The 18,418-nt window shown below is 38.7% G+C and overlaps 1 protein-coding gene across 8 annotated transcripts in view; it reads right to left on the reverse strand.

Moving 5' to 3' along the window:
- Positions 1-18,418, reverse strand: part of UBN2 (ubinuclein 2) — a 104,215-nt gene that overhangs the window by 69,755 nt on the left and 16,042 nt on the right. For 7 of the 8 annotated variants that reach the window (XR_012512016.1, XM_074379014.1, XM_074379011.1 and 4 more), the window contains exons 3-6: positions 11,017-11,118; positions 3,574-3,711; positions 2,806-2,909; positions 456-945 (exon numbers count right to left, since the gene is read on the reverse strand). Coding sequence is in view for 7 of the 8 variants with exons in the window: in XM_074379014.1 (XP_074235115.1) it covers positions 456-945; positions 2,806-2,909; positions 3,574-3,711; positions 11,017-11,118 (834 nt within the window). In the remaining variant the exon portion in view is untranslated. The remainder of the gene's footprint in view (positions 1-455; positions 946-2,805; positions 2,910-3,573; positions 3,712-11,016; positions 11,119-18,418) is intronic. The other variant, XM_074379013.1, reaches the window with a different exon arrangement.

The following is an 18,418-nucleotide window of genomic DNA, read 5'->3' on the forward strand; positions in this document are numbered from 1 at the left end:
ACTTTGGGAGGCTGAGGTGGGCAGATCATCTGAGGTCAGGAGTTCAAGACCAGCATAGCCAACGTACCAAAAAGCCCATTTCTACTAAACAAAAATTAGCTGGGTGAGGTGGTACGCACCTGTAATCCCAGCTACTTGGGAGGCTGAGGCAGGAGAATCGCTCAAACCCAGGAGGCAGAGGTTGCAGTGAGCCACGCACACCACTGCACTCCAGCCTGGGAGACAGAGCAGGACTTTCTCTCAAAAAAAAAAAAAAAAAAAAGAAAAGGTCTAAAAGGAAACATGGAAAATAAAAAGTTATAAGTTATAAAAATGTTGGGATTGTAGGTTATTATTTTTATCTTTAATAAAACCAAAGCAATTATATCAGTGTTATGTGGAAAATACAAACAAACAAAAGCATTAATTCTCATGTTTGTGCAGCAAATAAAAAACAAGAGGATTATTACACTTACTACACGGAGGTCTTCGATACGTTTTTCAAGAAGTAAAGGTAGACCCTCTGGGAGTGTAGGTACCACTTTGGGCATAACCTGAGAAGTATAGGTTGGCTGGGTGGTGGTTCCATTTTCACCCCCTGACTCAGACAGGGGGCTACCATCAGAAGCAGCATCCAGTAATCTGTCGAAGTCGAAATCATCTAGCATCTCTAGGGCATTTTCAGCTTCCTGAAACAGCTCATGTTCATTTGTGCTAACAAAAATGGGAAGGTCTGGATCAGCGCTGCTCAGATTTAAGTCCGGGACATCATTCCCCAGTGCTGCAGGGGCACAAGGGGGTTTATTCAGAGAGGAAGTTGACAAGGTCACTGGGACTTTGGGGCTAGACTCCTTCTTTAACGCATCCTTCTCTTTCTGGAATTTTCTAATCATGGCAGCTAGAGAAAGAGAATCTTTATAACGTTTCTTCTTTTTTTCACACTTGTGTGAATTTAGAGCCACAACTCTGTGAAGAAAAAAATGATCCAGCTATGTGTGATTTTAAAGGTTAAAGTGTCATATAACTAAGTAGGCACAGAATTAAAGTAATCATTTGACAGGTAACACAGCAGTTTTCTTAATTTCTTATTAATTTATCCTATTATAATATCATCTTCTTCCCTTGAAAGGCAAATAGGTAAATGGCCATTATGGTGAAAAAAATGAGGAAACAACTCAGTTTAGCTATTACTTCCTCCTAGAAATCTTACCTAAATCCTGTGGCTTAAATGCTTCCAAATGTGCACTACAGAACCTAAAAGGTTATTAGCATCTTGAAGGCAGACCCATGTTTCAGTTACTGTTATACAACCCAAACCCTACATCAAGTGCCTGCGATACAGCAGGGTACTAATATTTGCTGAATAAATGATATAAGTTATATAGCTGAAAAACAATACATTCAATAAAAGGGATTACTTATAACCTACATTCCCAAAGAAGTTGACTTGTAAATACCGAAAATTTAAGACAACCATTAGTAATATAAACATTTTTTTCTCCTAATTTCTTAATGACTATAACCCCAAGTTTTAGGAGGGAAGAAATACCCCCTATATAAACCTTATGGATACTGATAGCCCAAAATTCAGATGCACATCCACTGCTAAGTACAGAAACAAAATTCAGCCTTTCACAAGTGTCTTTCCCTTAGCTCTGTGAAAAATGCCACAGAGAAGTCGAGGCAATTGGCAATTTTTGATTTCATTATACGAATATTTTATTCTGATGTAAGGCTTCTGAGAAATTCTATTTGATTTTTAGCAGCAATATCATTAATAATAACTATATACTGGCTGTGTGCAGTGGCTCATGCCTGTAATCCCAGCACTTTGGGGGGCTGGGGCTGGTGAATCACTTGAGCCCAGGAGTTTGAGACCAGTCTAGGTAACACAGTGAAACACCATCTATACAGAAATACAAAAATTAGCCAGGCATAGTGGCACACGCCTACAGTCCCAGTTACTAAGGTAGCTGAGGCAGGAGGATCCCTTGATCCCTAGAGATTGGAGGCTACATTGAGCCATGATTGTGCCAGTGCACTCCAGCCTGTGTGACACAGCAAGACCCTGTTTCAAGGCAGAAAAAAAAAAAAAGAAGAATACCTACATAAAATCAATGAAAATTTCTGGTGGGGCATGGTGCCTTTTGCCTGTAATCCCACCACTTTGGGAGGCCGAGGCAGGCGGATTACCTGAGGTCAGGAGTTTGAGAGCAGCCTGGCCAACATGGTGAAACTCCGTCTCTACTAAAAATACAAATATTAGCCAAGTGTGATGGCATATACCTGTAATCCCAGCTACTTGGGAGGTTGAGGCATGAGAATCACTTGAACCCAGGAGATGGATGTTACAGTAAGCCAAGACTGCACCACTCCAGCCTGGGTAACAGAGTGAGACACTGTCTCAAAAAAATAAAAAAAATAATAAAATCAATGAAAAATTTAAATATTAAAACTATAAATTGTTCACATATAGGCTACTGCCAACCCCCATTCCCCAGGCATCTAAATTTAGTTTTAGTGCCAAAGATTAGAAGTTTTTTTAATGTTTATAATATCTTTTCAAACTTGTTCTTGTTGGTAAAAAGTTGTAATGAGCAAAATGCTTAATGAACCAATCTATAAATTTAATGTAAAACACTGAGAGTCTAAGATGACAAAGGCTTCTACTTATTAACAAATACTATTAAATATGTGATTAATATTTATCAGCACCATACTATATTACACTCAGGTAAGTTGAATTAGTTAATGGTAAGTATATCTTTCTAAAATAGACAGTCACATTGTGACACAAGTTCCCTTCTTAGGTTTAATTTCACGTACCCCAGTTGTTTGGGTACTTTTTTCCTTGGCTTCTTCTCCTTTTCCCCTTCGTCTTTCCGCTTCCGTTTCTTCATCTCGATATCATCTTCTTTTATTTTGGGAACCTGTGAAATGATAAAAGAATGTATCATTTATGTAAGTATCAATGCTTTACTCTTTGATGTTAGCAATCCAGCATCAGCAGTGTTTTTTCTCAAATATCAGTGTGCATTACAATCGCTTGTTATAAATGCAGATCCTTGGGGTTCAAGAGCACTCTCACCTCTGGTTTCAATTCAGTTATCTGAGTTAGAACCTTCTAATTTGCATTTTAAACAAGCATTCTGGTAATTCTGGTACAAGTAAGTCTTTGGACCACACTTCAAGAAAAACTTATCTAAGGACACTGTATCCTTCCCAAAGACAATGTTCCCAAAGACAAATTCTATAGATTTTGTTACAAATCACATCTTAGGAAAGGTAACAGCTATTAGTCATTACTATAGCAAGTCTTAACCTATCTGAGAAATATAACCTTATCACAGAACAATAAATTGATGGCCCAGATTTGTAGAGTTTTTAAAAAAAAATACAATTTTATGATGTAAATACTAATATCCCTATATCTACATAATTTAACTATAAATCATGTAACTAACTGTGTATTCATGAAACAATGGTTTGCATTTTACTTTTCCTTATATTCACACTCATAACACAAGTAACATTCAAAAATATATCCTATTAACTGAACATTCTCATTACTGTTGCAATGTTTGATAAACTCACTTTGGGTGGCTTGTGCTTTTGGTTGTCCGTAGTATCATCTTCTTCAGTATCTGAAGCTTGGCGAAACTGCAGAGTGCCAGTGTTGATATAAAAGCCTCCGTATTTTGTCGTTAGAGAAGCGGGAACTAATTCATCATACTAGGTAAGAAAAAAAAGTTTCAGCTATATCCTATTGTCTTTAACTCTATAAATGTCAAAGAAATTCATTCACCACAGCAGCATCTCCCTTAAATCCGAGTTGCAACACAGACTGTAATGAATATTTTGTATAAATTTACAAAGTTAATATCTGGAATAAAAATTAGCGCTGATAATTTGGTATATACATATATGAAAAAACTTCCAAAATAATGAAATAAATTCTAAATGTATCACCTGCTAAGAAACATTTAAGGGTAACTGCTACTACTACTTTTTTTTTTCCTTCCCACCGCTACTTTTCTTAATGACAAATGGTTCTGTTGAGAAACCAAGTTAAAAAAGAGGACTAAGTGTCCAGATAAGGAGTAAATTTCACTTCCCACCATAAGGAGGTTTTATAAAGAATAACAAACTTTTTTCTATCTTAGCCCTATACTTTTAAGTGGAGAAAATCTTAAAGACATTTAATTTAGGCCAGGCATGGTGGCTCACACCTGTAATCCCAGCACTTGGGGAGGCTGAAGCAGGTGGATCACAAGGTCAAGAGTTCAAGATCAGCCGGGCGCGGTGGCTCAAGCCTGTAATCCCAGCACTTTGGGAGGCCGAGGCGGGTGGATCACGAGGTCGAGAGATCGAGACCATCCTGGTCAACATGGTGAAACCCCGTCTCTACTAAAAGTACAAAAAATGAGCTGGGCATGGTGGCTCGTGCCTGTAATCCCAGCTACTCAGGAGGCTGAGGCAGGAGAATTGCCTGACCCCAGGAGGCGGAGGTTGCGGTGAGCCGAGATCGCGCCATTGCACTCCAGCCTGGGTAACAAGGGCGAAACTCCGTCTCAAAAAAAAAAAAAAAAAAAAAAAAAAAAAAAAAAAAAAAAAGAGTTCAAGATCAGACTCGCCAACACAGTGAAACCGTGTTTCTACTAAAAATACAAAAATAAAATTAAAAAAAAAAAAAAATTAGATGGGCTTGGTGGTGGTGGGGCACCTGTAGTCCCAGTTACTTGGGAGACTGAGGCAGAAAAATTGCTTGAACCCAGAAGGCAGAGGTTGCAGTGACACAAGATCGCGCCACTGCATTCTAGCCCGGGTGACAGAGTGAGATTGTTTCAAGAAAAAAAAAAAAAAAAAAAGGAAATATATTTTAGAAGAAGAATAGCACAGAAAAACAACCGCTCTGTTCAGAAAGTACATTCTTGAGGACCTAGAATGAGCAGGCAATTTGCTTAAAGCAAGGGACTCAATTTGTTTATTAAATCACACCTATGTCCCCAAACGCTGGATCTTAAGGTTTATCATTATCTCACCTGATAAAGATGGATAAAAAGCAAACATTACATGAAGGACAACCTTAACCAAATGAAGGTGTTCAAAGTATTAAAGAAAAAAGGAACTACTTATCTGATAGTAGAAAGATACCCGTTACCTGGGATCTCCAGACCTCTACTTCCGAGGTTCTTCACATCATCTAACTAGTCTTTAAGAAAGTCAGATTTTTAGGAAAACCTCTTTGCCATGGGCAAAGAATATACATATCCTATTAGTTACTGTAGGAATGTTAAGGCTAAGTACAAAAGTTGTGATTTTAAACTGTATCCTTTTAAATTAGGTAGAGAATAGAAAAAGGAAGAGGGACCAGTTTAATCACACTGAATTAAACTGAAATAAAATTAGTGAAGAAAGCTAAAAGAAAAAAATGAACTACTTTCTTATTGTTGTACTTAATACACTACCAGAAAGATCTACTATAAAGAGCTACACTATTGGCCGGGCGTGGTGGCTCAAGCTTGTAATCCCAGCACTTTGGGAGGCCGAGGCGGTGGATCATGAGGTCAAGAGATTGAGACCATCCTGGTCAACATGGTGAAACCCCATCTCTGCTAAAAATACAAAAAGTTAGCTGCGCATGGTGGCGCGTGCCTGTAACCCCAGCTACTCAAGAGGCTGAGACAGGAGAATTGCCTGAACCCAGGAGGCGGAGGTTGTGGTGAGCCAAGATTGCGCCATTGCACTCCAGCCTGGGTAACAAGAGCAAAACTCCGTCTCAAAAAAAAAAAAAAAAAAGATCTACACTATTATAAAGATCTAACAGAAAAGGGGCAGTACCATAGGCAAATAAAGGAGTGATACAAGGAGTGAAGAATTAAAAGTGAAAGAGTGTAATAAGATATATATTTTTTTCTTTTTTGAGACACAAGTTTCGCTTTTGTTGCCCAGGCTGGAATTCAATGGCGTGATCTTGGCTCACTGCAACCTCCTCCTCCTGGGTTCAAGTGATTCTCCTGCCTCAACCTCTGAGTAGCTGGGATTACAGGCATGCATCACCCTCTGGCTAATTTTTTGTTTTTAGTAAAGACAGGGTTTCTCCATGTTGGTCAGGCTGGTCTCAAACTCCAACCTCAGGTGATCCGTCCGCCTCAGCCTCCCAAAGTGCTGGGATTACAGGTGTAAGCCACTGTACCCAGCAGACTGTTAATAATTTTGAAAAGTGTAACTGTGATAAGATAACTGCTGTATTCTTTGCCTACATTGTTTTGTACAATGCTTTAGAATTTTCAATGCTTCTTCATATAAAGTATTTCATTTGGTCCTAACGATACCCTTGTGAGGTAAGAAAGGCAAATATTACTCTCATGTTAAAAATGAAAGCTAGGTAAGTACCTTACCAAAGCAGTTTTATATATATATATATACACACACATATGTTTTAGCAGTCACTGGCTGCCTCCAACCACACCAAGCTGCTTCATACGGGAGTGAAACACGTTCATCACCAGGTATACAGGGCAATTCTGATGTGCTCCAAGTCTTTTTCTTATGCAGTATTCTGCTGAGCTTTTTGTATCAGAACACTCTTCAGGCGAATAAACTCCTTTTGAATATTTAGTTCAGTCATTTAAGCAGAACATACTAAGAGGTAACACAGTGAACTTAAGAATCAAAAGGCCCGGCTGGGCGCGGTGGCTCAAGCCTGTAATCCCAGCACTTTGGGAGGCCGAGGTGGGTGGATCACGAGGTCAAGAGATTGAACCATCCTGGTCAACATGGTGAAACCCCATCTCTACTGAAAATACAAAAAAAAAAAAAAAAAAAAAAATTAGCTGTGCGTGGTGGCATGTGCCTGTAATCCCAGCTACTCGGGAGGCTGAGGCAGGGGAATTGCCTGAACCCAGGAGGCGGAGGTTGCAGTGAGCCGAGATCGCGCCATTGCACTCCAGTCTGGGTAACAAGAGCGAAACTCCATCTCAAAAAAGAAAGAAAGAAAGAAAAAAAGAACACTCTTCAGGAGAATAAACTCCTTATGAATATTTAGTTCAGCCATTTAAGCAGAATATACTAAGAGGTAACACAGTGAACTTAAGAATCAAAAGGCCCGGCTGGGCGCGGTGGCTCAAGTCTGTAATCCCAGCACTTTTGGGAGGCTGAGGCCGGTGGATCACGAGGTCAAGAGATTGAGACCATCCTGGTCAACATGGTAAAACCCCATCTCTACTAAAAATACAAAAAATTAGCTGGGCATGGTGGTGCGTGCCTGTAATCCCAGCTACTCAGGAGGCTGAGGCAGAAGAATTGCCTGAACCCAGGAGGCGGAGGTTGCGGTGAGCCGAGATCACGCCATTGCACTCCAGCCTGGGCAACAAGAGCGAAACTCCGTCTCAAAAAAAAAAAAAAAAGAATCAAAAGGCCTGGATTTAGATTCTTTGCCCATGACTAGCTACTGCGACCCAGGGAAAATCACTTAGTATCAGTTTTGGAGAGTTATAAAACAGGGACCATATTGCTTCACAAAGTTCTAGTGAAATTTAAAAGAGACCATCTAAATAAAAGTGTCATTCATGCTTGGTATCATTACTTATTAATAAGTAATAACATTTTCTTTCAGATCTTTTACAATTTGCTAGCATAAATATGAGACTAAAAATAATCTTCAAAAGCATTTATTTTCAGGCATTTATTTTTAGTACTTAGTACATGATTCAGAATATATCAAATAATATGCCAACACTGAAAACTTACTGGCAATACAATAAATGAAAAGAACAAGAATCATTTTGGTTCGACCATAGTTGTTTATGTCTGAATTATCTCATAAAAACAACTAAACAATATGTCAAGGGAAAAGATACTAAGTTACTTTGTAAGTCAAGCAACCTGCATTTCAGTTCAATTTCTTCGTATGAAACAGGAACCTACCTTGTTCAGAAACTAGTTGTATGACTAAACAATTTATATCTACAAAATTTATCCTAACTTATTAAAACAATAGCTTTCAACTTTTCTTCACCACAACCGAAGTGGAAAATACATTACACATCAAAATCTAGCATACACATACACACCCCATAAAACTGTATAGTCTACCAATAAAGTACCGATAGTTTTTATTCTATTTGACTTAATTTTCTTTAAAAGTATCAGTGACACCCTTTTAAGTTTATATGTAATCCGATTATGGGTTACAAAAGTCAGCCTGAAAATATCCTAAATGCTACAAAAGGAAATATTAAAAATGCTATTTATAAAAGTTACATACTGTATTACTTTCTCTATTAGACATTCTGGAAAAAGGAAAACTATGAAGACAGTTAAGACCAGTAGTTGCCAGTAATTAGGAGGGAGGGAGGAATAGGCAGAGCACAGAAGATTTTGAGGGAAGTGATACTACACTTCTGCGTGATGCTACCACAGTAGATATATGTCGTTATTCACTTGTCCAAACTCACAAAGCGTACAAGCCCAAGAATGGACCCTAATGTGAACTATGAACTTCGGTGACAATGATGTGTCATAATGTTGGCTCGTCAGCTATAACAAATATACTACTGTGGTACAGGATGCTGAGAGTGGGGAAGGTGGTGTATGCACAGGGGCAAGGTGTTCACGGAAACTCTGTATTTTCTGCTCAGTTTTGCTGTGACTCTAAAACTGCTCTAAAAAAATAATGTTTAGTAATTTAAAAAAGCTACTTATGTAAGTGTGAGTATATATGATGCCCATTTACATATGGCTAAATTCCTTCTTGGTTATTTAGAATTCAAAATGTACACATAATGTTAACACTTCTACTGATGCTTTGCACCTGCTTCATGTTCTTCAGCTAGTTTACATTCATTACCTTATTTAAGGCACAATTAATTCTATGGGGTAAGCAAGTCATAGCAGAGAAAACCGGGTGTGCTAAAAGACTCACTCCTGGCTACACAGCAAATTAGAAACTGAATTAAGATAATAATCTAGACTTCTGCACTGAGTTACAAATCAAGGTCAAGACTCTGGAAAACATTCCATGCCCTGATTTATTGGTTGACAACCTTTTTTGTAATAGGAAGGCCACTTTACTCCAAAGGGCACTGGCAATATGTTACCTATACAGACCAAGATGCCTAATATGGTAACTAAGTTTATGTCGGGACACCGGAAGTAACTTAGGAGTTTGACAGAGTATCCAATGTGCCCCATGTTGAAGTCCTTACTGTCACTCTCCTACCTTTATATGCTCTGTCATCAACTTTACAGGCAACCACGGTAGCAACAGAAAAAAAGACATACTATATAATTTGTGGGTAGGGTAATAGTCACCTAGCAACACTTTCTGTATATCCTTAGTAATTACTGCACACTGCAGAGGATATCATAATTTCAGGGATTGTATTACTCTAGTACACGGACAAGAATGGAAGAACATACACCTTCTCTACTGCAAAACATGACTTGTCTTTCGTTCGCTATGTGATCAAGGGGCTGCTTCAGTCCTTAAATGCACTCCTAAATTCTTCTTCCTTTTATAAGAGAAATGAGATTCCAGGGGAAAAGCTGTAGGGCTCAATCAAAAAAGACTGGTGATAAAGGCTGGCATTCAATGTACCATCCCGGTAATAAAGCATGGCAGAAATAAAAAAGTAAATAGATATTATAGATGTCTGCCAGATTAATTTCAACCCATAGCACCAATCTTTAAGACTGCATGGTTCTTACTTTGGAAGTCATTTTGAAACACACCTACCCAAGTTTGAGAATATCAATAAAAATCAAGATGCAAATAAATACCCTTTGACCAACAAATTCCACTGTTAGAAATTTATCCTATCCATATAAATGTACTCTCTAAATATCCTTCATACACATTTACTTAAGTAGATAAACGCACCCAGATGCTCAATTACTTGTATGCACATAAAATTAGAAATAATTTAGATGTACGTCAAATGTGACTAGATAAATTATGTAGTTTAGGTATATTCGCTAACAGCCATTAAAAGGATTATATCTACGTACTAATATATAGGTATCACTGAAATTTCTGGACAACTACATAAGAAGATTTTTAGTATTTACCTCTCAGAAGGGGGCCCCTTTGGGTACTTTACCTTCTACTTCATAACTAACTTGTACTTTGTTGTTGTTTTACCATAAGCATATGTTAATCTTATAATTTAAAAAAGGGAACACTAAAATCTCTGTAGGCCTTGCCTCTAGAAATCCTAATTCCTTAAGTCTGAGTTAAGAAGTATTAGTATTTTCACCCCTGACTGAGAACCATTATCTTAACATAATGTTTTTCAGCATTTGATTTTCCTTTTTACTTTTTTAAAAAAACGTATTTTGGTTCTCAGTTTGGGCAAGGGGTGATGATGGGGTCAAAGCTATAATCACACATCTGAAAATGAGCAACTATTAGAGAATCCCAAGAGATTCTTTCCAGAACTGGAAAGGAGCAGAGCATATGAAAATAAAGACATTGTACAGAGCCAGCAAATCATGGGACACACTGGCCAAATCCAGCCCACTAGCTTCTTTTCATACAACTTCCAAGCTAGGAATGGATTTTACATTTTTTAAATGATTGGAAAAAAAAAATCAAAAGAAAATTACTATTTCATGACACACAAAAATTATATGAAATTTATATTTCACAGACCATAAAGTTTCATTGTAATGCAGCCATGCTAATCCATTTAGGTATTATCTATAGCTGCTCTCATGCTACAATGGCAAAGTTGTGTAGTTGCGACAGAAACCATAAGGTTCACAAAGTCTAAAATACTATGTGGCCTTTTATAGAAAAAAGTTTGATAAAACTAGGTCTAGTTTAATAGTGTAATAACAACTCACCATATATTACAAAATTCTAAACGTGTAGTACTCTTAAAAAATAAAAAAGGTAAATCTTTAAGTAGTGAACATGGCTTTAAAAAGCACAAATAGAAACATTCACTGAACTATTTAAGTTACTTTACCCTTGACTTCTACTATCCCATACAAACAATGAATTTGCTGCTATATTAAAGATACATTACTCACAGCCTCTGAGTTATCAATAAATGGATCTGTCTCATCATAGCCAAAGCCTATATCAATTAAATCTTGTAGCCGATCCTTCCGGTGTTTACGGGGTTTCCCACCCTGCAAAGAACAGATACGTTAGACTGATTTAGCACTCATGCTGTTTCCATAACGTTAAAAAAGACCTGTTAGAAGAATTCAAATGATCTTGTAGATAATCCCCCTCTCCAAGAGGTTTAAGTCCTCCCACACCTTGAGTGCAAGTTGCACTTAGTAACTTGTTCCAAAGAGTATGAAAAGGGGAGGGACAGAGTAACTTCCTGGTGGGAAACCCGGCCACACTTCCTCTCTAAGTGATCACAGTCAACAGCAACAGAGATACATCACATTGACTCCATGTATCCTTGATCTGTGATAAAAACTGCACTTCACCTCTATGATCTTCTCAAAAGCCTACAACCCCAGCCTAACCCAGAGAAAACCATCAGACAAAACCAAATTCAAGGACATTCTATGAAATGAGTGACCGGTGTTCTTCAAAGTTGTCAACATTATCAAAAACAAAGAAAATCTGAAAAACTGCCATGGTATAGATGAACCTAAAGAGAAATAATGACTAAGTGTAATATGGTAACCTGGCTGAGATTCAGGAACAGAAAAAAAGACACTAGGAGAAAAACTAGTAAAATCCAAATAAAATGTGGACCTGAATGGTAGTGTGCCAATGCTGGCTTCTTAGCTGTAACCAATGTACCATATAAATGTAAGACGTTAATAAAGGGGAAAGTGGGTGAAGGCTGTACGAGAACTCACTGTATTATCTTTGTAATTTTCCTGTAAACCTAAAATTATGCTTAAAATTATTTGTTTGGTTCTTTTTTTAAGATAGGGTCTTGCTCTATTGCCCAGGCTGCACTGCAGTGGCATGATCATGGCTCACTACATGTTTATTTTTTCAGACTGGGTCTCGCTTTGTTACTCAGGCTGGAGTGCAGTGGCATAGTCATGGCTCACTGCAGCCTCAACCTCCTGGGCTCAAATGAACCTCCTGCCTCAGTCTCCTGAGTAATTGGAACTACAGGTGCATGCCACACAGCCCTGCTAATTTTTAGGTTTTTTTTTTTGTAGAGACAGGATCTCTCTATGTTGCCCAGGCTGTCTTGAACTCCTAGGCTCAAGCAATCCTCCTGCCTCAGCCTCCCAAAGTGCTGGGATTATAGGTGTGAGCCTCTGGGTCCAGCCTACAAGTATTTGTTTCAATAATCAGACTTACACCCACAGACAGACAAGAAAATGAAAAATGAGTGCATGTAAAAACTGAAATGAGTGTGTGAAATCTGAGTTAAGATCTATTATCTAGTTAACTATATTATGCCAATGTCAATTTCCTAGTTTTGATAACTGTAGATATGTAAGATACTACTACTGGGAGAAGCTGGGTCCAATGGGTACATGGGACTTCTCTGCAGTATACTCGTAACTTTTTTGAGTTTATAATTCTTTTTTTTTTTTTTTTTTTTTGAGACGGAGTTTCGCTCTTCTTACCCAGGCTGGAGTGCAATGGCGCGATCTCGGCTCACCGCAACCTCCGCCTCCTGGGTGCAGGCAATTCTCCTGCCTCAGCCTCCTGAGTAGCTGGGATTACAGGCACGAGCCACCATGCCCAGCTAATTTTTTGTATTTTTAGTAGAGACGGGGTTTCACCATGTTGACCAGGATGGTTTCGATCTCTCGACCTCGTGATCCACCCGCCTCGGCCTCCCAAAGTGCTGGGATTACAGGCTTGAGCCACCGCGCCCGGCCTATAATTCTTTTTTTTGATACAGGGTCTGGGCTGGGTATAGTGGCTCACGCCTGTAATCCTAACACTTTGGGAAGCTGAGGCAGGCAGATCACTTGAGGCCAGGAGTTTGAGACCAGCCTGGCTAAAATGGCGAAACCCCATCTATATTAAAAATACAAAAATTAGTCAGGTGTGGTGGTAGGCGCCTGTAGTCCCAGCTACTTGGGTGGCTGAGGCTCAAGAATTGTTTGAACTGGGGAGGCGGACGCTGCAGTGAGCTGAGATGGTGCCACTGCATTCCAGCCTAAACAACAAAGCAAGACTGTCTCCAAAAGAAAAAAAACTACACAGGGTCTGGCTCTGTAGCCCTAACTGGAGTGCCATGGTAGGGTTACAGCTCACCTTGAACGCCTAGGTTCAAGCGATCCTTCTGCCTCACACTGCCAAGTAGCCAGGACTACACATACAAGCTACGGTACCCAGCTTAAATTTTCTAAGCATCTTCTAATATTTCCCTGTCCTACGATTTTTTTAGTAGGGGAGTGGGGAAGAGGATGCTTAGAAAAAGGAAGAGAAGGCCAGGTGCAGTGGCTCACACCTGTAATTTCAGCAACCTGGAAGGCCAAGGCAGTAGGACGGTGAGAGCCCAGGAGTTTGAGACTAGCTTGGGTAACAAAGTGAGACCTGTCTCTACAAAAAAAAAATTTGTTTTTCAGATTAGCCAGGCATGGTGGCATGTGCCTGTGGTCCCTGCTACTAGAGAGGCTGAGGCAGGAGGAACCCAGAAGGTTGAGGCTACAGTGAGCCAAGTTCATGCCACTGTACTCCATCCTGGGTGACAGAATGAGACCCTATCTCAAAAAACAAAAGCAAAAACACCACCAAGAAAACAATTAGTGCAAAGGAGTCTGCCAACCAACATGTCACCACTAAGCCACAGTGAGCCTTACAGATAGCATGAGATGCAAGATGTAAATCTCTAGTCACCTCATTTGGTTTCAGCTCTCACACCACATATCTCTCAATGAAAAGTGTGATTCTAATGGTTAAAGATGTGTAAGTCGCAGTAACATGGCCCTTAAATAAAAGCAAATTGCTTCACCTTGCTTCAACACAAAGAAACAGTGATCTGTTCCAGTGCTTGAGGGAAAAATGTTATGCCAGACTTATGAAAGACATTTCCAACATGGTGTCATTCCCTTACAAGTGACGTGCAAAGGCAATTCTGACTAACTGCTATGTCTGTATTACACAGTGATACTAAAAACGGCTAACTCCCACATAAGCTATGACTCTACTGTACGCTTTTCAGTGGACAAAACAACGTGATTACTATACCAGCATCACCAAGAAAGACACTGTGGTGCAAGATATAAGTAGTGGTTCCCATATTTTTAGATTTTACAACATAGGTAAAAGTTTTAAGAACAATTCTAGGAACCAACATAGGGTGGCAACACTTGCATTTTGCTAAATAAGGCCCCTGAGGGTATAATCCAAGAACAATGATCATCTTTCTCAAGAAATACCAGTTGGCAACCTTAAACAACATGCATACATGCACATATACACCTATACACATACACACACACACAGATGTAAGATACATATACACATATATACATACAACACACATATGTGCTTAGATGCAAAATACGTATTAGATTGTCCTTATTTTTCCCATTTTGGCAGATCTGCAGAATGAGACCTTTACATTATGTTACAGAATCACGGTGAGAATCAGAATTCAGGAAAAGGGAAAAGAGAGGTGGGTAAGCGACATTCTATTGAGAAAAAGTTACACAAAAGCAGTTAAGGACATGAGAGATGATTTCACCCTAAATGAGAGAGAGAGAAAGAGATCTAAGATCTAAGAGATGTGACTAGTCCTGCCACATAGTATGTTTAAAGTTATGGGAGTTAAAATAGATGAGGCAGGAATATAAGAATAAAAAGATTAACGGACAGCACTGTTCAGAAACCTACCCTAGTATATAAGAATTAAAGATGAAAAATGCAGCATTACAACTCAGTGGAAAATGATCAAAAACAAATGAGGTTACAGTAAGATATCAATTTCCTCTATCAAATTACAAGCCTTTAAATTCTGAAAAGATGGAGAATAGGACTGCTCAAACACGGCTGATAAGAGTGTACCAATAAAACCCTTTTGGAAAGAAATCTCAAAGCATCTGCCAAAAGACTTCGCAATTCTCTTACATTTTCTTCTTCTGCCTCTTACGTGTTTTCTAAATTTTCTATGATGTATTACTGTCATAACAGAAATACGCTAAAATAACTTTTAAAACTCTTCATCTTATTTGACTCAATAATTCTACATAGCTTATTCTGAACCATTATTTAGGGTCAAAAATATCTGTTAAGAACTTAAGCCATAGAAAGCAGTATGTTAAAATAGCAGAAAGAATTTAAGTATAAAAAGCCCTTGTCTTCAAGTAACTTAAAGCAAGATAATCTATTTAACAAACGTACTGAGGACTTACCATATGCCAGCCTTCATGGATTTTATAGTTATGCACAAGCAGTTAAGTACAAAGAGAAGAGAAAGATTAAACAAATGACTACAATAGTTATAAATGGTAGAAAGGAAAAAGGTTGAAAGGAGACCTCTTCAACAGAAAACCTAATCAAGGCTTCTTACTAAGATATTCATACCCAGCCAAGGACAAGTGGAGTCAAGCACTTGTGTAAGACACTGAAGAAGGGATCAGCACAGGGAAGTAACTGACAAGATCAGTGTTTAACAAACTCCCTCTAGCTACTGGCATGGGGAATTAACACAGGTGGGGAATAGAACATCTAGAAAGAAAAAAAAATGCTCAGATTTGCAAGAAATTCACAAGTTATTGGGGGCATAAAATATATATTTAAATGCCAAGCAAGATCATGATGACAGTTATCATCCACTGAATGCTAACTTTGCATCAGATCCCATACTAAGTACAACCATCTATTATTTCACACTTGACAAATGGGAAAAACTAAGGCTCGAAAAGAACAAGTAACTTATCTAAGGTCACACAGAAAGTATGCAAGCCAATCTTCAAACTCATGACTATCTAACTCCAACGGGACATTCTATTAAAAATTCTATGTGAAAACTTATAGAACCCATAGTGTCATTTTTTAGTTGAAAACACCTTACACTCAATAGACCAAAAGTGAAATTAGTGTTCCCACTGTCATTTGTCTCCAAATTAGCTTCTCCGATTTGACATTCCCATTTTGTTCATCTTTGCAATTTTTCTGCCTTAAAACCAGTATTGGTTAAAATTAAAAGAGTGATGACATCAAATGCTAAAACGGACATGGAGCAATTGCTTCTCTCACACATCATTAGCAGGAATGCAAAATGATGTGGCTGCTTTGAAAAATTGTTTGCTAGTTTCTTCTTCTTTTAATGATCTCTCTCAGCAAATCAGATAGTTTTTCATTAAGCATACAGTTACCATGGGATCTAACAACCCCACTCTTACATGTACCCAAGAGAAATGCAAATGTGTATTCACACGCAGACCTGTACTTTCATGTTTATATCAGCTTGAGTCACAGCAGCCAAAAACTGGAAACAACCCAACGGCCATCATGTGGTGGGCAGATAAACAACTGTGGTACATAATCCACAGTAGGAATACAGTGGATTACTACTCAGCAATAAAAAGGGACACATGCAAGACATGGGGGGATTTCAAAAGCACTATGCTAAGTGACAGTACCCAGACACAGAAGACATGAGATTCCATTTACAGGAAACCCTAGAAAATGCAAACACGCACACCAAAAAAGCCTTGAGTCACAGGGACTAGGTCAGAGGATACCAGGGGCTAAGTCTGGAGGGACAGGACTGTCTACAAAGGGAATTTTCTGGGATGATGCAATTGTTCTGTATCATGATTGTAGTAGTGGTTACAGGATTGTATGCATCTGTTAAAATCCATCAAACTACATGCTTAAAATGGATGAATTACGTTTATTTAAGTTATACCTCAATAATGCTATTTCAAAAGTCTCTCATAATCTGCTTCCAAGTATCTCTCCCCATAAATCTTTGTTCCCATGATCAGTCACATCTACAGCTTCCTTTCCATTCTAACTGTCAGTGCTAGAATACTAGCCTTTTTCACGTAAATATAATGAATGCCTTCATTAGCCTCTCTTCCCTCAAAAATTTTATTTTTTGAGATGAAGTCTCACTCTGTTGGCACCCAGGCTGGAGTATGGTGGCATGATCTCAGCTCACCTCAACCTCTGCTTTCCAGGTTGAAGTGATTCTCCTGCCTCAGCGTTCTGAGTAGCTGGGACTACAGGTACGCACTACCACGCTCAGCTAATTTTTGTATTTTTAGTAAAGGTGGGATTTTACCATGTTGGCCAGGATGGTGTTGAACTACTGACCTCAGGTGATCCACGTGCCTCGGCCTCCCAAAGTGCTAGGATTACAGACACAAGCCACCGTGCCCAGCCTCTTCCTTCAAATTTATCCCGCATAATTACCACCTAATATTTTAAAAATATTGTATTATTCCCCTGCTCAAAATGCTTCAGAAGCACTCCATCTATAAGAAAATAAATTGAGCCGGGCGTGGTGGCTCATGCCTTTAATCCCAGCACTTTGGGAGGCTGAGGTTGGCGGATCACAAGGTCAGGAGATAGGACCATCCTGGCCAACATGGTGAAACCCCATCTCTACTAGAAATACAAAAATTAGCTGGGCGTGATGGTGCGTGTCTACAGTCCCAGCTACTTGGGAGGCTGACACAGGAGAATCACTTGAACCAGGGAGTTGGAGGTTGCAGTGAGCCAAGCACTCCACTCCAGCCTACAAGACTCTGTCTCTAAATAAATAAATAAATAAAGAAAGAAAGAAAGAAAGAAAGATAACCCTTAATATGGCACCAGTTAAATGCCTTCTACATGTTGACTCAAACTAACTTTCCAATTTTTTTCTTACAATTTTCCAACATGAACATTTCATCCAAACTGTCTACCAACTCTCCCCTAAATACACCTTCCTACCTTTCCTTCTGCTTTCTCCCCATCTGGGATAGTCTCCTGCTACTCACTTAATCCTCCCAGCTCTCACACAACAGCCTACATTTTCAATCTTTTCTCCAGGATGCTTTCTAATTAAAATCACAATGACAATGATCTTTTTCTGCTCGCCTAACATATTTCTTGTTTAGGCATAAATAGCTGCCTGTAAGATTTACCTAGGGAAAACTACACAAGCAGGATCATATATATGCAAAAGTGCAAACAATTTATGAGTAGAGAGATTTAGGAACATCTATGTCTAGTCAAAATGACTAGTTTGTTGCCACCAGAAACCACAATAGTTCTGAATCCATAATCTAAGTAGTAAAATGATTAGTATTGTTAAATAAGTATGAATCTTATCAACAAGAGCAAATAAAAGAGTCAAAGCCTTACTTGATCATAATAGTATTAACCTAACCAAAATGCCTCCCCCAGAAAATGATCTTACAAGGTCTTCACCAAGCATGTCAATTATAAAAGTATAAATTATATAAACAATCGCAGATTCATTCAATGTTAACAGCCATTGAAGAATAATGTGGTAGGCTGGATGAGGTGGCTGACACCTATAATCCTAGC

The sequence above is a fragment of the Saimiri boliviensis genome, chromosome 10, assembly GCF_048565385.1.
Source record: "Saimiri boliviensis isolate mSaiBol1 chromosome 10, mSaiBol1.pri, whole genome shotgun sequence".
NCBI classification, from domain to species: domain Eukaryota; kingdom Metazoa; phylum Chordata; class Mammalia; order Primates; family Cebidae; genus Saimiri; species Saimiri boliviensis.